Below are 23,757 nucleotides of genomic sequence, written 5' to 3' on the forward strand. Positions count from 1 at the left end.
TGTTAAGAACATCAAAGGTTTTTTGAAAGAATTCTATTTCAAGGAATATCTGAAGGACCCAAAGGCGTTGGAATACAGAGATCTGTTGCGGGACCTTTTTTAAGCTTTCATTGTTTTTAATTTCCTTATTATCTAATATATTTATTTTTATGTTTTTAGTATCCCAAACGTTGTAAATAAAATATTTTCTTATTGTTTTATGTATTTTAGAACTTGTACATTGCCATTTTGTTGACACTTTTAGGTGTGTAACATTTTGGAATTCAATGTTTTCTTTTTCCATGTGACGCAAAAATTTTGTCAAAATTTTTCGTAATCTGAGGAAAAACCCTGACTTGTGTAGAGCAACTCACTTTTTCCAGTTCCCTATTCCTTTTGGTCTGCAATCAAAGGTGGCGTTTTACACGACCAGAGTACCATTTAAGCTGAATTTCGTCAAATTCTGGTTCAGTTAATTTACCAGACGGTCTGATTTTTCTTATTTATGTATAGAAAACTTCCAGACTCATAATCAAGACTTTCCAGACAAAAGTATGGAGAACAACTCCTAGATAACGATATCGGAAAAGGTGAAAATTGCACAAATTTGAAGGAGCTCGAAAACGGATTTCCTGCTAAACTGAGCGCTCTATTAATGAGATCTGGACTTGTGGTGAAGAAACTATCATTTATCGAATACCTGACTGCTGCTGTTGGCTATCAGAGGTCGTGGGCTGTCGTAGGAGTAAGTCCCTCACTTTCTCATTGTATATCTCGAGGAAGCTGATCTCCACTTTGAATCGTGCAAATGTATCTTCTGGGTTCTCCTCATTAACCCTCTGGATCTCTTGGAACAGATGTTCACATGTTCTGGGGACCAATCCACGTTCCTGTAACAAAAATAGTTTGGTAATTGGTCTCACAGCGAAGCGTGAAGCAATAGTAGATAGTCTTATAGAAATTCTTCTCAAAAATGAGCAATCTATAAAGTTCCTGGCAGGCAAACGAAGCTGATTCTTATCAGTACCGATGTCGCATCGATTAAAGAGCGTAATAATATTGAAACAAGGGTATTGAGTGAGAACGACCTAATTTAATAAAGTGACATTTTTCAGAAGCGAATCGTAAAATATATTTATTGTCTTGTGGTTAACGACAACACAGTTTAATTCAATAATCTGGCGACAATCAATATGTTGTCTGAATTTTATGTTTAGTTTTGAGTATTGTCATTTAGTTGTTTTCAGATAATTCTGGAGCGTAAATTGCACTGATAACTGACCTCTTCTTCTGGGTAGCCCATGAGGGTGTATGTCTTTCCACTGCCAGTCTGTCCATATGCAAAGACAGTGCAGTTGAATGCACTAAATGCTGTAGTGACCACCTTCCGCCCAATGTAGTCAAACACCTGTGGGGCACAAACGAAAAGCATATTGCTCAGGTCAGAAACTAAATTTAGAAATAAAGTTAAGAATCGTCATTTTTTATATTTTGCGTTCTCATCTGTTTTCACGATCACTTAACATCTGATTTTTGGGGGAATAATCAACCAGACAAGATTATAAAACTCCAAGAGAGCTAAAATGTCTTTATTATTGTCAATTTTTTGTTAGCAAATTGTTCTAAACTGAGTCTCATAGTTATGTCACAAGCATAAAAATTTTGTCATTATCAGCCACTTCCAAAAAATATCCAGGCAGGCCAGAAAGTTCTTGTATAAAATTAGATTATCAACACCAAAATCATGATTCTTTTATCGTTTAGTCCATCAGTGAAACAAATGCAAATTGATTTTGAAGACGTGAATGGATATGAAGTAGATGTAACTGTGAAGACTAACTGTCTGCTGTGTGGAGTGGTTAGGTGAGTTGTAGTTAGTGGAGTCGAACACTCTGTCAAACTGGAAGTTAGACCCGATCTCTCGCTTCTTTATCTTCTCCTGCTGCTCCGCCACACTCAAGTACTACAACAATCATACCACCAAGTTAAACATCTACATACATTATAAAAAGAGGATTTCTTGGTTCTGAAGCTCTTTGTGTTAATTATCTACTATACACAATAAACACGACATTTTGATTGAAAAAATATTAATTCAAGCTGCACAATATTTTTACCAGATCGCACTTAAACGTCATGTTAGCTATGTATGTTACCAGCCTACTAAATTTCAAAAATTTTCTATCTCAATGTAGTCGAATGGGACATCTAGCCGACAGAACCACGAATTGCACGCGCAACAGCTGCACTCATTTGTGAGAAAGTCTGCTTCAGATGATAACAAAATTTATTGCTTCGACTCACATAGTCGGAGAGGAATTATATGCTCAGTTGGATTGTCTCTTTTGATTAGTTTATTCAGGCTAATTATTTGACGCCGAATGACATCCCACAGCCTGTCGGTCGTAGAACTTTCTAATTGGAGGATTTTTGCAATGCTGCTCTGCAAATTTTGCTGAACGAGAAAATTTTTCAGCTTTCGATATTCCCGGCTAGTATCGAAATCCCGGCTAATTAATCTGCCACTAAAAATAGTTTTGTTCAAACTCTTAATGTCTTAAATCTAAACAAAACAAGGATGCTCGTTACTGTGCGTTTGCACATGATGTTCCGACCCAAGCTCATTTTTGACTTATTTTTAAACCTAATGATGAGATAATTAAAAATAGATATATGAATTAAAAAAAAATTGTTACACAACGGAATTACTAATTGAATTACATAATACCATGCATCATTACAGCGCTCAAAAGATCTGCCATTAGAAAGAGTACGAGGAAAAAAGACAAACAACAAAATAAGCAAAAACAAAAAAAAAATTAGCGAATGAGCTCTAAAAGAAGAGAAAAAGAAACACAAATATTGACAACGCACAAAATTTTTATGAAAACGCAAATTGTCCCACAAACAAAACATCAGTTACCACATGATATCAATTGAAAAATAGTTCTTGAGTTATAAGGAATTGGATGGAACCTCTCAATGCTGAGAATAAGTTATAAGTTGACGCAAAGAACAAAAATTGAAAAGTATAAATTTAATTGAAAATGAACAATATCACAAACTGTAGTACTATTTCCAATAAACTAACTGCGTTGAGTAACAGCATTGATTTAATCCTCAATTAAAAGCCTATGAGACCCATCAGCATTTTACGACTAAATGAAGAAAAAAGCAAACACAGCAAATTCAAAAAATAATTGAGCGAAAAAAGTGTCAAAACCAATTAAAACCATTTGTGAAAAAAACTTTCTAACCTGATATAGTTTTTTAACAGCAATGGGGTTCTTCTTTTCTTAACAATGCAACTTCAAAAAATCAACAAGTGTGAACAAATGAAATAAATGTTGGAGAAAACCCGTTATATCAACGTCAATAAATTCAAAAGTTTTCAACGGAAGTAAAAAATTACGCTGTTATGCCGCAATGAGAAAACAAGGATGTTTGTCAATCAAAAGTCATCAACAGGACAACACAATAAGTCAGAAGAAAAGTCCGAGAACAAAATGTCGAGCCATTTAAACCACATGCGTTTCTCTGAAAGTGTTATCTGAGATCCATTGGAAATTTTTTCTAAGCCAATGGGAAATATCAATATTTGGATAATGCGAAGATAATGATAAGATTTCAAAAGGAAACAAAATTACAAAAAAATTTTTTTTTTTGAAATTACGAAAACTCGTGGCATAGAAGTCATCAAAGCAATTGTTAGCAGATAAACCAGCATATCAGATAAATATTGGTTGCATTAAAATTGAGGTGAGTCCTGTCTTTACTGAGACCGACATACAGTTCTTAGAAATAGGTTTAATTGCGGTTAGTCAGAAAAAAAATTCAAATTTTTTTTAAATACGCAAAGTTATGCCTCAATAGGAAGCTAAGTATGTGTGTCATTCCTCAGTCATTAATAGGACATCATAATAATTGTTATGATTATGAGAACAACAACAAAAGCAGGCAAAAATCATGAAGTCAGTAGAAAAGTGAAAGAAAGGGTTGAAACCATTGAAACCAACAACTTTTCTCTGAAACCTTTATGTATGATCCATAGAGCGTATTCTCTAAGCGACTGGGAATTATCAATGTTAGGACAATCTGATAAAATTTCAGAAGGAATCAAAATTACGAAAAAAAATATTCAAAAATTAAAAAAAAAGGATTATAAAAACCCGTGGGATCGAAGTCATAAAACAAACAGAAGACAAAACTGCTTTGCAGATTCATCTTGGTTGAAGTAGAAAACACGAAGGTCCTTTTTTTACTGAGAGTGACTAACAGTTTATGAAAATCAGTTTAAGATTGGTTAAAGTTAAACTTTATCTTTGATCTATTGGACGCATTTTTTAAGTCGAAAAGAACAATCAAAGTAAGGATAATGAGATAAGATTTCAAAAGGAACCGAAATTACAAAAAAAAGCTGATGTATTTTGAAATTATGAAATCTCGTGCTATCCAAGTCATAAAGCCAATAGTTAGCATAAAAAAGCGCTTAATAGATTAATATGGGTTGCAATATAAGGAGGAGAGACCTTCCATTACTATGACTGACTTATTGTTCATAAAAAATTATGTTTAATATCAGTTAATGTTCATAAAAGCATTCGCAAAAAATTATTATTCAAACACTTAACAGCCATTATCTGTCCACTCAGAGCACTAAAGGGGTTAATCTAATACCACACTAGGGAGCCAATTGCACCTTTCGTTAGTAAAATCTGAAAAAAAACGAGATTTCTTCAAAAGTTTCGAAAACTCAAAGTCAATCTGCATATTCATTTTAGTTGCAGCAGAAGAGACGGAGGTCCTGTCATAACTGAGAGTGGCTAACAGTTCACGAAAATAATTTAAGACTGGTTAGTATCCAGCAAAATTCAAGAAACTATTTTAAAAGTAGTAACAGCCATTAAATTCAAGAAATTTTAATGAAACTAAAAAAGTACACCTTGTTATGCCTCGATGGGAAGACAACGATGTTTCTCATCAATATGTCATCAAAAAGACGTCACAATAAGCTCTATGATTATGAAAACAAGAACAAATACAAGCAAAAATAAAAAACAGAAATGCGAGAAGAACGTTTCGAAGCCATTTAAACCATATTCTTTTCTCTGAAAACTTTATCTTTGATATATTGGACGTATTTTTTAAGTCCAAAAGAACAATCAAAGTAAGGATAATGAGATAAGATTTCAAAAGGAACCAAAATTACAAAAAAATTCTGATGTTTTTTGAAATTATGAAATCTCGTGCTATCGAAGTCATAAAGCCAATAATTAGCATAAAAAAAGCGCTTACTAGATTAATTTGGGTTGCAATATAAGGAGGAGAGACCTTCCATTACTATGACTGACTTACTGTTCATAAAAAATATGTTTAATATCAGTTAATGTCAATCAAATCTTTCAAAAAATTATTATTCAAAGCCTTAACAGCCATTATCTGTCCACTCAGAGCACTAAAGGGGTTAATCTAATACCACATTAGGGAGCCAATTGCACCTTTTGTTAGTAAAATCTGAAAAAAAATCAAGATTTCTTCAAAAGTATCGAAAACTCAAAGTCAATATGCATATTCATTTTAGTTGCAGCAGAAAAGACGGAAGTCCTGTCATTACTGAGAGCGGCTAGCAGTTCACGAAAATAATTTAAGACTGAATTCTAAGAAACTATTTTTAAAGTCTTAACAGCCATTAAATTCAAGAGATTTCAACGAAACTAAAAAAGTACACCACGTTATGCCTCAATGGGAAGACAAGGATTTTTCTCATCATTATGTCATCAATAAGACGTCACAACAAGCCCTATGATTATGAAAACAACACCAAATGCAGGCAAAAATGAAAAAAAAAAAACAGAAATGCGAGAAAAAGGACTCCCAAAATTTAGTAAAATCTGAAAAAGTAAATCAATATTTCTTCAGAAGTTTCGAAAACTCAAAGTCAAAGACAAAAAAACATGAACGATTCACAAAAAGCTTTAAACCTCAATAACTCCTCGAAAAATACAAAATTAAAAAAAAAACCGTTTTAAATTCGAATTCTACGCTAGACAAGCTTTTCAGTGATACCAATCACATATGTCTACGATGAATATTTTTTCGGTCGGCCGAAATTCTCTGAACAAAAAAAACCCATTTGTGTATATAGTTCCTCCCCCCACAAGTGGGGTTGGAACAAATATTAAAAAATGTCGAACGCTTTTTGTGTGTCATAATCATCTAACTTGTTTTGTCATCGCACAGCACCAAATGAAAACTCAAATCAATCACTTAATATATTTACAAGTTATGCGTTGCATCAGGACAATGATTCAACATTGAAGCGATATTAACATTTTTTTAAATTCCAGAATAATTTGCGCTAAAAAGTTTTATAAACCATTTTTTCAAACAACATCTTTGAAAAATCTCTGCTAAACTGAAAGTCTTAGCCTTTATCGCATTTTACAAATTTCAAGTGTTCAAATTATTCACAAATTCGTAACTTCTGTCATTTTGTGCAGCCGTTTCTTAGGGTGTCTCGTGTTTGATATTTTCCAATTTCTGCAGTCATTTTGAAGCGGTATAAATTTTCGTCCCAAATTTTCCGTTTTTACTGGCTATACTCTAATCATTATTTTCAAGTCTGGGCCGGTTAGCTTAGATAGCAACTAGAGATCGTTAATTTTTTGTTCAATGAGGTATACAACTTAAATTTGTCCAAATTAAGATGCCTTTTTGTCCCAATTTGACATATTTCCTTGGCTGGTGGTCAATTGGACGTTTTGTGCCTGGACATCAAAAAGATCAGTAAACGTTCTTGTCTCTCGTGGGCTCCACTGAAATGAATCCAAAGTAATTTTAAATGGAATATTATGAGTTCTGGATTTTTATGTTTTTTTTCATCTTGAGCTCCAAGATTTTTTTTGTGTGTGTCGTTTTAACGTCATCATCATCCGTTTCATTGGAAACACTAAAATGAAACCTTTTTCTGGAATACAATGTTTATCACATAAAGCCATTTCAATCAACAACTGCTGTCGGTTAATGTCTCAGTCAAGTTAATTTTTCTCTCAGAGTCAGCAATTCAATGAAATTTAGATCAACAGCAATTATTTAGTAGCGAATGCTTTTAAGGATACCCAAGAGTTAAAATAATGCTTGAAACACAAAGACCTGAGTTTGGGGGAAACCATTTTTTGGTCTTGCAGCCGAATGATTGCGTATCAAATCTCTTATAACTTTTAACAACCTCCTCGTGATCTGAACTCAGAAAATGATTTAACTTTTGCTTGTCTAGCAAAAAGATCAGTGTTTTTGTATAGGGGTCAGACAAAGCTTCTCTAAAAGCTTGAAACCTTTTCTTTTCTTAGTTGCATTCTAGTTGTTTCTTTTTACCTCTTCTATTATTGACACCCAGTTTAAAACTTTCTTCAGAGAAATGATAAAATTTTGAGCAAATAGTAACTCGACTGAGCGTCCTGGAACTAAAAATTGAAACAACTACAACATAGAAACAATTTTGGGTTTTGAAGAAAACTTTTGCATAATTTTTGAATATTAAAGTTGCATTTTTTTCAAACTGTAATTTTTCGAGACCTGTATCTGGCTACTCTTTGAGTGTCTTGAAAGTTTAAAGGTTGTTCCTATTTGTGGCTTTCTGTTGCTTCTATAACTCAGTAAACGGAAAAGTCTACGACAGATGAAAAATTGTTGCTCCTCTGCCAAGTCACATTGGGTTAATGAGAGTCTCTTTTTTGTGTATTTCATTTTTTTTAAAAAAAAAAGAAAATACAGAGTGACACGATAAGAAGATTATCGATTTTCCCTTGTTTTCTTTTCTTTCACAATATTTTGGTGTTAACTTATGCTTTCACGAAATTTAGTAGATTATGTTTGGGATGCAAGAACAGGCAATTTTTGCTGTCTCGTTTCTTAACGGCAAATTCTTTTTGGAACAAGTGAGCATTTGCTTCAACAACTGAGAAATTCTTAAAACACTCACGTGCTCATTTTAAAATGCCGAAAGTCTGCAGTGCCAGAAGTTAAAATGCCAGAAGTTGCTACTTAGCCAGAAGTTGAATTTCGTTGACTTTCGTCATTTTAAAACATGAGCGTTTCGTGTTTTAAGCATGGTTAAGTGACTCTGCAGAAATTCTGACCTAGTATTCTGACCTAGCTTCGCGGTTCTCGATAAACGCCAGAAGTTTTCAGTGACTTCAAGCAGAGTCATTTAATCATTACATGTTCGTCTCTTGTACACTTCATTTCACTTGTTGTTTGAAAGAATAATGGATAAATTTTTTGGCATTTCTGTTTATGTGGTTGTTTTCTCCAGGTTTTTCACGTTTCGAAATTTTACCCTCTGTCGTCTAGTTAACAAAAAAGCTTGTGAAGAATGTGAATGAAAGGGACATGGATATTACCGAATTTCTTTATTCCCTAGCTTTTTTTTTGACTTTTTGAGTACCATTAGTGAAACTATAAGGTAACAGATTTTTCGATCTGCATGAGAACTACAAAAAACGAACAAGTGAATTAACAAAAGTTCTATGATTTTTTTTTGCAGTTTCGTGACCTTTGGAAATCAATTAAGTCGAGCAATCATAAAAAATAAATAAATTTTGTAAAGATGGTGTTTCTGCTGGGAACATCAAGTTTTCTTCGTACAGTAATCAGCCAGACAAACCTAATTTTTAGAAAACTAGTATGAGAGAGAAGTACGGTTGTTTGATATACAAACTTTAGTTGGCTTGGTGATAAAGAGTTGTCCTTCGGGTGGTCCAGGGGGCACTTTGATCACATTCCGGTACTCATTCTCCTCCTCACTAAGAAGTAATCATTGTAAATACATGTACAACAAATAGCTCCGCTGCTAAATATAATCGACAACATTGTCATTCCGACTTTGGGAAAAAATTTTCCCAAAGTCGGAATGACAACCCCCCCCCCCCCCCCCCCCCCCGTACTTCAAGCTCCCCCAGTTAAAGCACGTGTCATTACATGTAAATCATGTGTCATTATGTTGAAATAAGTCACGTGCGTCCGGGGGTGCAAATAATATGCATTCACCGAGCTGGGGGGGGGGGGGGCATAAACGGAAAAGATCCGAAAAATTTGTAACTATTTCATTCCGCCGTTAGAATGCGAACTGACTATATCTATATCAGGAATATTTGACGGCCTTTTAATTATTATTTTAAATGCAATCATATAGTCCCACGGAGAAACAGAATTGATCTCAAAGTTAGTTTACATTGATGAATTACAAAGGTTTTGTTCAAAGGGGGCAGAATCAAACCGAATAAAAATAGTTCTCAAATCCAATTGTTGATGTTTTTGTGTCCTTTCTATTGTAGCCCCCCTATTATGGTATATTTACTATAATGGAGGGTAGAGGCTATGCGTTATATGACCACTAATCTGAGGGGGAGGGGGGGGGGGGGAAATGGGGGGCTGTAATGGGAAAGACCCACTTCAGAATTTTGCTTTAACGAATTTTAACACACGTGCTTTTTTGAAGATTATTTCAATTACTTGGAAAACTTGCGACATAAACCTGTTTGAAGACAATCTAGGATTCATCCTGAGCTAAAGAATAGCAATTATTTTTGATATTCCAAAGATTAATTATATTTAAATTAAATTTTATTGAGTATTCATTTGCCTGCAATTATTCAACTTACGCGTCATTCAGGGGTCTCACTCTAACACACACTTGGACTTGCGACATTTCTCCTCCTCCTCTCTCTCCCGTCTTATAACCTGGGTAAGTTATAACTATTAAATAAATTTATGGGATACACAATTTATGAACGCACTCGCAGTCTCCAAAACTATTTTTTGGAGACTTCATATTTGAAATAAAGTTAAACACATTCAATTTTTCTCTAATTTTTCAGTTTTCTGCAAAACGAACGAAACACGAATATAAAAAGCTGACTGCTCTGACTTAAAATAATGCAAATTTAGTTATTTGTTCATGTATAGTAATGCCACATTAGCGTTAACAGGTGAGCTAACTAAAGTTATAACTTATATTTGTTATAACCACGGCGTGTAATACACAAGGAATGGTACGTGTACAGAAATGAACGGTGATTTTTGATTAATTGGTTTTCACAGAGATTAAATATAAAACGTTTCAGTTTGCGAGAGAGCTGAACGAATATGGTTGGTACTTTCTGTTTATAAACATTCGTATCATTGCTGGAGTAAGACAGAAAACTAAAAGCTGAAAAACTGAAAAAGCGTTTGAGTACAAACTAAACTACAGGTAAAGATTTATTATGTAACGCAAACCAATTTTGGAAAAATTTAGAGCCAAAATAAACACTGATATCGTGTGTGTATGAGCAAGATATCGTTTTTGATTGTAAAAATGCGCCGATATCATTTGATTTTCGATGAATAATTGTTTGTACAGAACAACACATCGTTAAACAAGAATGAGAAGGTTCAGAAAATGAAGCAATCATGCAACACGTGAATAAGATGTTGCCTTTTTTGGCTCGTTGTTGTAATAGCACATAGCCCGGACAGTTTAATGTTTTTGGGTCTTTCCCATTATAACCCCCATGAAAATATAGCCCCCCATTATGGTATATTTAACGGGTCTTTCCCCATTATAGCAACCCCCCAGCTTAGTGGTCAGATAACCTAAAGCCCCCCCCCCCCCCCCCAAAAAAAACATGGTAATTATACCATAATGGGAAGGCTATAATTTCATTAATTTCATGGGGGGCTATAATGGGAAAGACCCTGTTTAACATGATTGGGGGGGGGGGGGGTATAGGTTATCTGATCACTAAGATTGGGGGGCTATAATGGGAAAGACCCGTGTTTTTATACACATTGGTAGCGTGTCTGACTCTGATGGCTCCTCTTGTTATGAGTCTTTCCATTATAGCCACCCACCTTATAGTTCATATAACCTATAACCCCCCCCCCCTCAATCATGGTAAAAATGCCATAAGGGGGCTATGATTTCATGGGCGGGCTATAAGGAGAAAGACCAGTGTTTATCACCCAAACCACAATGTTAAATAATTTATACAGATTATTCATTTGCATTTTACGCAAACAATATGCGGGTCTTTCCCATTATAGCCCCCCCCCCAGCTTAGAGGTCAGATAACCTATAGCCCCCCCCCCCCCAAACATGGTCATTATACCATAATGGGGGGGGACTATAATTTCATGGGGGGGCCATAATGGGAAAGACCCCAATATGCAACCACTAAGCTGGGAGGGGGGCACAGACAGATAAGATCGCTCCCCCCCCCAAGTTTAGTGGGTGCATATTGTGGAACTTGTATTTTCACCGTTAGAAAGCTTTTAGCTGGGGACTGACTAGCACCCAAAACTCTCTAAAATTTGGAAGGTTCAAAAAAATGAGTTCGTCTGATAAATAAGTAAAGACTGTTGTTCCCGTTGCGCTATCAAAGTTGTACACAAAAGATAGTTGATGCAAGTACAATCTAATTTCTGTTGAGGGTATGAAAGAAACGGATCTTTTCCGTTTGTGCCCCCCCAGTACGTTATGCTCCCCCCAGTGACAGAGCACGTGTCATTACATAGTAAATCATTATGTAAAAATATTGCACGTGCGTCTGGGGGTTGCAAATAATATGCACCCACTAAGCGGGGGGGGGGGGCACAAACGGAAAAGATCCAAAGAGACTATGGATCTTTTCCGTTTGTGTCCCCCAGCTTAGTGGGTGCATATTATTTGCAACCCCCAGACGCACGTGCAATATTTTTACATAATGATTTACTATGTAATCACACGTGATTTACTATGTAATGGCACGTGCTCTGTAACTGGGGCTACATAACTTACTGGGGGGCACAAACGGAAAAGATCCATAGTTTCTCTCATTACACTCAACAGAATTTAGATTGCACTTGTATCAACTATCTTTTGTGTGTCCGAAACTATTCACGGAAGTATAACTATCCAAACAAACAAGTATATAAAGGTTAATTAGACCAAAGAATTGTAATTAGGGGTACTCTCAGAAAATCGAATTAAGATGGAGAAAAAAATGAAATCATTCAAAATTAATTCTGTTATTCAAACTAAGAGATCGTTTCCGTTTGTGCCCTTCAGTAAGTTATGTAGCCCCAGTTACAGAGCACGTGCCATTACATAGTAAATCATTATGTAAGATCCAAACTAGGAATTAGATATAACATACAATAGTTGGAGGAATACCGATACCACTAATGTGGAGTATTTCAATTCAATTACAAAGACAAAAAAGTTCTTGAACATTACTTACATCATCTTTCTATCTAGGCAAGTTGAATTCACGCGTCAACTTTTTTTCTCAATTGTAATCAAGTTATTTAAGAAACGCTATTCGTCTGAATCCCACAGTTCTATCTGAAGGTTTCTTTTGTGCATAATTGTACTCAAACTTATCAGTTTTTTTATCAGTGTTAAATAACGTGTCGTTCTTTTTAGAACTTTGTGACCTAACGTATAAGTGCAGTATTGAGCATAGACGGCCAGTTTCAAGATTCAATTTATCTCATGTAAGTGTTTACTTGAGATGACCGCAATTACCTGTTTAACTCATTTTGACGCTTTCAGAACGTAGAAAAACGCATGTTTAATGCTCAACAATCCCTATGCTAGTGCATAAATGGTTCTCTTTCCCTCTCGGTAATGAACACTCGTCCTATTGATTGTATGTGTAGTTCTATCTCCACTAGGGTTTAGCACAATTTGTTCTCTAAACAATTTTTAATAACCTTCCTTATGATCACGATAATATTATAAGTCGGGGACACTAAGGTCTTTTGGTAATCTTTCTTGTAAGATAGTTGTCACAGTTGATTTCAAAATCAGGTACCCAAATTGATTTGTTAACGTTTCAGTGAAGTCTCGCATGAGTACGTTAAGCCAGGTAAAAATTCTGTTTCTTTCGTGAAAGAACAGAAGAATCTTTCAAATTTTGCTTCTTTTCGATTGTTTTAAAAAGGGAGTTTTGCAGCCTTGCGATACCAAAAAAGCTCGGATAATTTCACATTGCACACAATTGAACCGTTGTTTGGTGCACAATCTGTTAAAATGTCATGCAAATCGCACTTTGGGAAACAAACTTTTGGCGGGGGTGGGCAGGGGTATCTATGTTTAAAAGATTTGATTTAGTTGATTATAGGGAGTCCGAAGCTGCATCAGAGAGTTTCAAATTGATATTTCTTGCTCGAATAATTCAATGACGGGGTTAGTGCACACGCCATTTCTTAGTTTCTTCAAGGATTTTGTGCAAATTGCAGTGAACCACCGAAATTTTTATCCTTGTTTGAAATATTTGCTATTAGCTTTGATTCATCTACTAACTTAAAACATCAGTGGCGTGCGATCTTTGCAAACCTTTCCTCCGGTTTTGTCGTCATGGAAGAATTCCATACAATATTTGTCTTAGAAGGATTGAAAATCAAATTTTAAAAGATCCTGCAATCGTTACAACAAACAGACTTTCATTTTTGTTAAAAGAAGGACGGTATGTAAAGTCATGCATTCGGGGAACGTTTTTTGAATTATTCATACTATTCATTGTAAATAGGACCATATTAAAACCCTGGCATTGAGATAACCTCTTACTATTTTAAGGGGGCTTAATGTGCTATCAAGCAGGTTCTGGACAGTTGCGATTTTTGCAATGAGCAAGTAAAATATCACCGTTTCACTGAAGCCCTCATTCACGCTTCTGTTGATACGCTCGATATAATTTGCATTCATTTGTATCTTACCATTAACCAAAGACCCTTAGCCGATAATCACTGTTACAAAAGTGCCCTTCGTTAGATCCAATTTCTTTTGTACGTAGGACATTTATGTTTTTGATTCCGATTATAATTGTTTATGCGCTGCCTTAAGCACTATCTATACTGCGCTTCCTAACCAAGGTCGAACGAAAGAAAATTTATCCCATTCCTTACGCGCGAAAATTCCTGATCGCCATTTATTAAAATTCAATGGCGCAGCTCCTCTTTATTATGGCACTCAGAACCTCACATTTGTTACAGCTACGGATTTAAAAAACGCTAGCCTGAGAAAAGCGTAAAAATCTTTATGTAATTTATGATGCTGAAAAAATAGAGCCAACTCATTGGGATTGTTATGCAGAAATCAAAAAGTGTCATAATAGAAGCGGCAAGGACCTATAGAGTGGTGCAACAATGCATTGTTTTTTGTTGCTTGTGTCAAGCAAAGAAAAAGAGATGTAAGTTGCTTACTTTTGATAATTATTTACGAAACCGAACTAGCACACATATGACAATGGTTTAAAAGGAATTAGTGTTAAGTTTTAGTCAGTTTGAGCTAGCTCATTTTGCACATATTAATCTTCATTGGCGCTTCTTGTTTGACTCCTTCATCTTCGGACAAATTGCTATTGTCATTCAGCGGTAGCTCCTATTGTTGTCCGTTTCCTTGCTGTTGGCGTTGGTCGTGTTGTTGCTGTTATTGCCGATCGTATTGTTGCTAATTGTGGGTTTAAGTAAAAGACTTCCTTTCACTTAGTAGAAATGTTTCCATTGGATTTCACCAGTTTCGTCTTAGATAACCGAAAATGTTCGGCTAGTGGCCTCTTTCCGGCCATTGGAGTGAACTTTACTGTTGTCTTACCAGTTTGCTGTTTTACGATTTTATGGCCCAAGACGCGAGCGAGCAAATAAGCTCCTGAAGATTGATGCAACAATTCAGATAAGGCAAATTGGAACAACGCCGACAAAGTCAACTGACTAGTTTCAATTTTAAAGTAGAAAAAATTAAGGAAGTGAGTTAATTTTTTGTAGTTTCAGTGAGCTAGGTTTTCAACGCAAATTATCTTGGTCTATTTTGCCTTGCCTGGTTTTGCGCTATTTTTTTATGTGCCTCTTAATAGGTCTTACTTTGCCTTGCAAAAGACAATTTTAATTTCAGTGGGCATTTGTGTGCTAATTTGGTCTTATATTTGTTTAAACAATTTATTTGAATCCTAAATGTTTGCTTTTTACGCCTGTTGTTAGTGTTATGTTTGTATCTGAGACCTGTCAAAAATCGGGCCTGTCTGTTTTACCCGCAAATTTTTCGGGCGAAACAAAATAGCGATTAGCAAAAGTGTGAATCAACTAACGAAACCATGATTGAAATAAATCCCACGCATATTATTTGCATACCACACACGATCGTGTCATGATTTTACGTAATGATTCGGATCTTTTCCTTTCCTGCCCCTCCCCCAGTACGTTTTGCATCCCCCAGTTACAAAGCACATGGCATGTTACAAACGATCGTGTCATGTTTTTACGTAATGATTCGGATCTTTTCCTTTTCTGTCCCTCCCACAGTACGTTTTGCATCCCCCAGTTACAAAGCACGTGGCATTATATTGTAAATCATTATGCTAAAAAATGACATGTTTGTTTGGGGGTGCAAATAATATGCCCCCACATCCAATGACAATAGAGTTACTATGTAATTGCATCTGCTGTGGAACTCGCGGGTGCATAAAGGTAAAGGTCAAAGTACTCTCTATGCACCTCCAGTCATTATGCCATCTTTTGTTCGATAAAAAATAGCTGTTGTTAAATCTTTTCGGTTCGAGTCCAGCATATTGGGTGCATGTTATTTGTAACCCTCAAGCGCACTTGCCAATAATTTTTACTTTGGAGTTATCATATGCACTAACCTGTGCTTTGTAAATGGGGTGTGTGTAGAGTACTGGGAGTGACGAGACTAAAAGAAAAGAATCCCAAATGTGAAGTTTCCGTCCACTTTTCCCGTCTTTTGAAGTGTCCGCCAAAAATTATTGACAATTAGTTCCGAACAAATGTCTCAAAATCGAGGGACTAAATGTTCTCTCTCCTCTGGAGCATATTTTTCTATTTGGGGCACCAAAATTTTAGTTGGATCGACTTCTGAAAAGAGCAACCAGCTGATTACTGTAGCAACTAGATGGAATTGATCAGAGCTCTAATTTTTTGGATTTTATTGTTTGCCAAATGCTCAGGAAAAATTTTCAATAGAGGAACATTTATCGGTCAAAATTTCCCTTCAAATAATTCAAAAATCAATGTGGAACTTGTCTCTTCTCACGGGCCTTCAATTTGAATTAGAGCGCTTATGATTCAAATGATCCCGACAAAATGCATGGTTTGGACCGTGTACGCAATGTAATGTCTCCTACCCTTGAAACTAAGCTTTGCGTCATATTTAAAATAGTCAGTTTAATGAATATTTTAAGTCTTGGAGCGGGGGTCACGTTTTATAGGGAGATCTCCAAGATTCGAGACTTCCAAGTTTTGGCCATTGAGTCCTGTGGAGTCTCAGAAGAAGTCATTTAGTCCAGTCAACATAACAAAAAAGACACGTAAGAACTCCATTAGTAAGAACTCATGACAAAAAAGACAAGTAAGCTTCTATTCGTAAAATGAATCACCGATGTGCTTGCACTGTTGTGACTTGAGTAAGAAATCAATAATACTATATAAGGGAGGAGGAGCAGGGACGTTTTTGATTAGGCGCGAAAATATTTAGAACAGGATAGAAACAGTTGTACAGACAATGACATGCAAACAATGATGTTTAGATTAATCTGGTTTTTAAAAACTAACAAAAAGATGTAAGATGTACTGAGGGTACATACGTATGCATCTTTTGTTTATCTTTTTTAAAAATCACTCCATAATTATGTTTTCCTACCGTGATCCTAGCACGTCAATGTTTTGTCAATTGATGGAAAATATTTTGACTCCTGCTTTAAATGATAGCCTTCACATTTCCACATAGTTATCGAACTTGGAAAAAACCACCTGATAAGAAGTGATAACCTTTGAGCGTTGCGTTGGGCTGGGGGGGGGGGGGGGGGTGCGGTTTCGGACAAATTTAAAAAATATTTTGGCACTGTTCAAAAATTCTGCGTACTTTTATTCAGTTTGTCTCCTGTGGATCACTCCTGAGAGAAAATAAAAATTTCATTTGAACTGCTGTTTAATTTGTTGATTCATTGTTCAACATTTTTTGACAAAAAGTCAGAACGTAGTATTATTGCTAGCTATTTTTGTTCACACTATTTTGGTTTTTTGAAATAACTTCCCAGAAAATTAAATGTCCGCTGAGCCAAAGATTGCATAAAACTTTTATAGTATTCAAGTTTTTGAAAACAGCTCTGTGAAAAATTTGTCAATTTTCTCAATTTTGAAAAGGTAGATAAGGCCAGTTCTATTCCAATTCTACCTTGAACAACTGTCTTCACCTAATATAGAATATCGCTTGATATTGCCAATCATAATATTGAAAAAACACAAAAATTTTGCCTTTTGGAAAAAAGATTATGATACGCAAACTTTCCGATTATAGCTTTTTAGGGCCATTTTAGCAAAAACATCATCCACATCTTTAATTTCGTTTTTTCTCTATCTTTTATCATATTGCAGCTTTGCTCATGAGTTGAGAATAAAAAATTAAATGTTATGAACAATTTCCGTCGATAGTTAATTAGTTTTCACTTTTTCACGTTAAGCTTTCAATCATTGTAGTTCAAATATTTTGAATACAAAACAATTTTTGATGAAGTGAGTTCTTATAAAGAGTTTTTCAAATTAAGCAAAACTGAATAAATAACACAAAAATGTCTAGTTATTATGAAACAACTATCTTCTCTTTTTAATGATTTTGATACTCGTTGAACACGAATTTTTTGAATACTAATTTTGCACAAAATTTTTTTAATCTACCCGACTTTTTATATATTTTAATTTTTGGTTAAATGGTATTATTACAGTTTGGCAGCGTCAAATTTGCCACTTCAGGTTCCCATTTTGTGTCTCGATTAAAAATTTGATATGCCGCTAAACTTCGTAATTCACCATTCTGATTTAAGTCGTTAAGCGAAATTGAAATAGCAAAATAAAAGAATTGAATTATTTTGCGTGGAATGTCAAATAGAGGAACTTTTTTTAAAAAAAAGGCAATTTTTCCTTAGTTTTACTCTTTTAGAATCAGTTTCATGCAAATTTTGAGATTATTTTTGTGTTAATTTTTAGTGCTTTTTCTGTTTTGTATGCCAGTTTTTGGTATTCTCAAACAAAAAAGTTCCAGTACTTTATTCAAGCCATTTTTAAACAAAACTAAGAAAGTGTTTTCTTGAAAACAAAAGACCATGATCTAACTATAGTTGTAAACTGCCGTGATTAAGACAAATTTTAGTTTAAACAGCTTTGAGGAGTAATTGTTGTACAAACCAATTATCAAGTTATCTTTGTTTGAATGGCCCGAAGACAAAGGTTTACGGTGTTGTAGTTAGAAATGGGATCACAATTTTGAACGTTTTTTTGCATTTTTAATCTTTTTTTGTTTCCAGTCAGATCCTTGAACAACTGTTTCTCAACTATCATTTTAAATCTAACTGAGATTTATTTAATTTTTAGACAGCAACGATAATTTTCATACTTTAAAGCAAGGAGTTTTCAATTTAAAAAGTAACTTTATTTGTTCTGCCGCGAATTGAACAATAAATAAGCAGAGATGATTTACTGGAAAAAAATTGAGCGAGAAAAAATCATTAATAGTTCAAAAAGATCAATATGATAAACTTTTTCAAGGAAGAAGCAACTTCTGCAAAAAACGCAATCTGCTTTTTTGTGAAAAAATCCACATTTCTAATGTAAATTTTAATTAGTTTTTCTCATGGTTCTAAAAGGTCTTTTCGATTTTGTCCAAAAAAGCCGTTTCGCTGACCAGTTTTGAATTATAATACAGTTGCAAGCAGTTTTTAAATGAAAATATATCTAGTCAAAACCTCTAAACTTCTCTCGGTTTTTTTTAGTCAAATATTCTGATTGGCCTCGCAGAGTCATTTAAAGCTATCAACTGGAGCACTCGTGACCGTGTGTTAGTTCTTAAGTTTTATGTTGTCGAATAAAGCTCAGTTTCTAAGAGATACTTCTCCAAAAACAAATGGGAAGCCTTTGCCCAATTTTTGTCTGTTTGTTATCGTTTCTGGCAACAGTACTAAAAGTTATAGAAAGATGACGCAGGCAAGGCTTCAACCTGCAATGCAGTGGCGTCAGAAATGCCACTTACGCCAGAAATGATGTGGTGTATAATCGTAATAAAACGCGCAAATTTCGAAACTTTCTGTGAGCAAAAATTTTTCTATTCAGCTATTGCGTTACTTCTTTTTCATAATGTCAAAAAGAAAGGCTAGATAATTTGTAAAAATTAAAGTTAATTTCTAGAAATATTTGTGGGGCGTTTTGCAAAAGATTGTTCTGCTCTTAGGGAAACCACTGAGACTAAAATCAGCTGCAATGTCCATCAAAAAGCCGTGATTTCATGCAATATATGTAAAGCAGACTGCGGGAACATTCACTGCATTTGGGAGTGTCATGCCACCCTTCCTGTTTTTTTACATCTTTCTCATGGAAAAACTTTGCGGCGGTTCTTTTAGAAAAATTTTGGGAATTATTTTGTATTTTTAACACTAAAAAATCAAATACTTTCAAATAATGTTTTTTTTCCAAAAGGCGTGAATTTTTCATGAATGATCTTCAAATTCTTTGGTTTTGTTTGTTTTCCTGAATACTTGCTTAAGTTATTTCAGAGGCTAATGCTTGTTTTAAATTTCACATACAAGTCGAAAAACTTTGAACATTTTTTAATCAAACAATTTTTTGAACTCTTTAGACCATTATTTGTTTGGAAATTTCAGCTAAACTCACATTTTTGTGAAACTATTCTAAAAAGATAATTAAACATGTATTGGTCTTATAATTTTGATATTTCTGAAAACATTTGCTTTAAAAATTGAATTATTTGGTCTCTTATCGCAAATTGTCTTTGCGAAACATTTGTTCATGAGCATCAGAAAAGAATAGAATATCTAGAGTCTTGAAAATCACTTCACACAAAAACTTTCAGAAGTCCTACCCAGACTGTTGATTGCCGTGACCAATTTTTAAAGGAAAAGGTTCCATTTGAAGTGACTAGCAAATTGATCTCCGGATCAAAAATGTGCGAACGGTTTCTAAATTTTAAATGAAGTGTCATTGAAGTATTTGAGTGACAGTTTTTTTATATAGTATTTGCACGTTATTGTTGACAAAACGAAACTCATTTTCTGTAATATATTATTTGTCTGGTGGAAGTCGCGTAACTATTTTCATATGACACTATGTAAGTGTTTGTGTATCATCGGAAAACCTCTAATTCTGCGGGTGAGTTCAACAAGTTTTAAGAAAATTTTAAGAGTTTAGTTGTCTTCAAATTGAAACACTGTCTAGCCGCAGTCATTGTTCCAACGCATGCTTTAGAAGAACTGGACTGTATGCTTGAGTCTTTTTCTGTGCAACTGACTCTGCCCGGTCAAAGAATGATAAGTGTAGACTGATACATTAGACTCAGAAAGATATGAATGATGAATGTTGCCACTGAAAATATAGTAAATTGATTTGATTGAGATTGAGTTCCATTCGGCCGGAATTTTAGCTAAATTAAATCAATTTTGATACATTGCATTTATTTGCAGCTTTTTTCTCCGAAGATTGTCTCTTGTTTTTTTTTATACATTTCAAAAATTCAATTCAAGTGACTCGGAAATATTACAATAAATATTACAATAGTTCCAACTATCTGTCAAAATTAATATTTTTCAAATTAGAAACAACCTAAAAATCAAACGGAAAAATTGTTTTCTCCAGAATGTTAATTAACTATAAAAGCTGTATAAAAAATAGGAAAAGCTAAGGATCTATAACAAACAAATCAATGATTTCTCACAATAATATCTTAACAAAGAGAAAGATGTAATTTTTAATCATAGAAAAAGAAAAAAAAGACTTCAACAAAAGAATTTTTCTCTGAATAATGAAATTTTGCATTTGCACGCAAAAAAATCGTTTCTTTAAATCTAACAGTTTCAAAGCACTCTATCTCTATATAGAAAAAAATATACGTTTTTTGGTAAACATCACAAATTATACCTTTTTGGTATTTCCATTGTGTCCAATGGTCCGATTTTGATTGAATTCATAGAAAAGAATTGTGAAAAACACAAAGAAGCCAACTACTTACCTTGTAGGATTTTGGTTCCGGCGAAACAAAAATTAGACAATTATTGAAAATGAAATTGCGACATCAAAATATACATTTGATAAAATCTACCGATTTCTCGGCTAAACATAGAAACTTAGATAACAAAAACGTTGTCAAATTGATTTAGCAACGGTTTTGGACAACGCTGATTACATCTGACTGTTTGTTGGAAAAAGATATAATTCAAAGAACCAACAACTAAAACAATCTTTCAGAAAAATCTGTTCTTCATAGGCCTACTTCGATTTGATTACATGAGAAAAAATGTGGCGGCTCAGCTTACTAACTCAACAACCAAATTTAATAGCGCTTCAAGACAATTTCAAGCGGTAAAACTAGAATAGCATGAAAAGCAAAATTTTATACTACATTCTATCGAAGCCATATGGATTTATTCACTTTGTTCAACCTTTACATTCAGTAACTGTACGCAACTGTCATTATGAAGTGAACCCAAACTCGAGCTGTCTCAACACCAACAAAACAATTCTACGACTTCACAATATTGCATCAGATTCTTTGTGACTGGTTTGCGAATCAACCTCTTATAGACACATATTGTTCGACAAAACTTCTACATGGTAAATAAGCTTCCCATAACATCAAAATTACGTTGATATGAAAAAAGATTGTTTTGAAAAGATTTTGACGTCTTTTTGAGTGTCAAAATCTCAATCTATAACCAACCAGAGATTCAATTTTGTTTGACATGTAAAACACGTGAGTGTCAGCATAAAAAGAGCTTGAAGAACTACCAATAAATAGTTGAAACTTGCAATTTTGTTTATATTAAACTGACATAGAGTGCGCATTGAAGCACACTTTCTTGAGCTTGAGCTGTAAATTACTTGTCATCGTGGTTTGTTTCTGTAGATCTTATTACTGATTGTACCGTTTTAGTTTTAACTTTGATACATTCAAAACTTTCTTTCTGAGGAACAAAGCTCCTAAGTAAGAGAAACTTTTTGGAAAGAATAAAGTAAGTTTCTCTTTCTGGCTTCAACGAAGCCTTGTTTATTAATGAATTGCGTTATGGAGTGAACTGGAAAGCAGAAATTGCGAATATTGTTATTTTTGTTAGCTTTGATTATCGGGAAGAACTCACCGAAGATTTTATTACATCGGAGATAGAATTTATTGCCCTAACCAGTAACTAGGACAGTTATCTAGAGCTCAACGTAGGGGATTTCGCAATTTCAATTTAGAAGTTGAGTTATTTAACAAAACTTAAGCAAAATTTGTTTGGTTCAATTTGGTTATTTTGTTATTCTGAGGAGAACAAGTTTGTTATACAGCGAAAACGAGCAATTAATTATTGAGAATAATTGAGCAATAATTAATGCAACGGTAATCTACATTATAGCGGATAATACAGTTCACAGATAATAATGCAGTTAACCGCAAAAAGGTAATATCCGGATAGATTTGAAACCGCTGAAATGAACTGGGCGGTGTAATGGTTTCCTTGCCTTTGATAGGAGAGCAGCCGTTGCATTTGGTCTGTCGACCAGGATAAGGGAAAGCAAACTGCTATTGAGTCTGATGAGTGGATTACCGAAGGTACTTACCAAAAAAATCAAACGAATCAGCAGCAAAACGCCATTGAGGCGAATTGAAGAATGCAATTCAATAAAGACATTGAAGCGGGAACCCTGCTTAAGGGAAAGAAGCAAAGCGAAACCGAACAGCAACCAGGCAGTTTAGGCACAACCAGCAGAGAAGTGCTTCAATCAACAGGTCACAGATACGACCAGAAATTGCTAGAGTTAGTGGAAGAAGTCAACCCTGAAAGAACGCTTGGCTACAAAATAATTGAAGATTCAGATCGACCCAACAAACAAACTAAAAGTTCTGTACCAACAGACTGTTCATCTTCTAGCGGAAGAAATACTCAAAAAAACTGCAGTGTCAAAACAAGATTGTGTCCTACAAGCACGTTCTTTGAGGAACATCTGAAAGAAGCAAGGAAGTGCAAAGCAAGTTTGGACTATCATTGGCTTGCATATATAAGCAAAGGCACGCAACCAACAAATTATGCAGAGCAAATCAACGCAATACAAGCACTAAACAACAGAGAGTAAAAGAAACTACCCAACGGACAACCCAGTTGCTCAAACAGTGCAAAATGGAGCAACAACAAGCGGCCAATATACGGAGAATGTTTCGGTAGCATCTTCATTAAAGCAAAGGCGTGAAGAACGGATGGAGAAACTCGATGTTGAAATGGAAACCAATATGCGACTGGAACAGGCACGGTTTTATCGGAGGAAGCTAGAGCTGGAAAAGAAAATGAAGGTACTGGAAACCAAGCATCATCTACTGAAGGAGGAGCCTGAACTAGAGCGCTAAGGGAAGGGAACAGCATTAACGAAAGTTGATGTTCTTTCTCATTTAACTAGTGCTCGAGACAAGTTACCTTCCAACTGGAACTCAAAGAAGAGAGATTTGTCAGACTGAGTCAATTGAATCGACCACCTTGTAACACCAGATCGATCAACAGCTCGCTTCGAAGCAATCCCTGAAGTGAACAGACATAGCCACTTCTCACGAGACCGTTCCTCAAGTGTTGAATACCGAGAAGTTTCACCCAGAGCTGGTCTACAATACAACAGTGGTTACTTTGGTACCAGTAACCTACCAAAGCTGAAGTTGAACAACTTCGACCGGAACCCTCTCTATTGGCCGGAGTGGTCTAGTATATTAATTGCTAC

General features: G+C 34.9%; 2 protein-coding genes across 3 annotated transcripts in view; one reads left to right on the forward strand and one right to left on the reverse strand.

Moving 5' to 3' along the window:
• The window catches only part of LOC142341509 (uncharacterized), a 93,266-nt gene extending 83,532 nt beyond the window's left edge, over positions 1–9,734 (reverse strand). The window contains exons 1-5 of the mRNA XM_075392496.1: positions 9,642–9,734; positions 8,699–8,783; positions 1,820–1,942; positions 1,262–1,387; positions 680–869 (exon numbers count right to left, since the gene is read on the reverse strand). Of these exons, the coding sequence (XP_075248611.1) occupies positions 680–869; positions 1,262–1,387; positions 1,820–1,942; positions 8,699–8,783; positions 9,642–9,688 (571 nt within the window). The 5' untranslated portion in view covers positions 9,689–9,734. The remainder of the gene's footprint in view (positions 1–679; positions 870–1,261; positions 1,388–1,819; positions 1,943–8,698; positions 8,784–9,641) is intronic.
• The window catches only part of LOC142341528 (33 kDa inner dynein arm light chain, axonemal-like), a 110,884-nt gene continuing 96,714 nt past the window's right edge, over positions 9,588–23,757 (forward strand). The window contains exon 1 of one of the 2 annotated variants that reach the window (XM_075392530.1): positions 9,588–9,724. The gene's annotated coding sequence lies outside the window, so the exon portion shown is untranslated. Of the gene's footprint in view, positions 9,725–16,169; positions 16,323–23,757 lie in introns of those variants that run through there. The other variant, XM_075392539.1, reaches the window with a different exon arrangement.

Source organism: Convolutriloba macropyga, chromosome 1, assembly GCF_964194025.1.
Source record: "Convolutriloba macropyga chromosome 1, txConMacr16.3, whole genome shotgun sequence".
Lineage (NCBI taxonomy): Eukaryota > Metazoa > Xenacoelomorpha > Acoela > Convolutidae > Convolutriloba > Convolutriloba macropyga.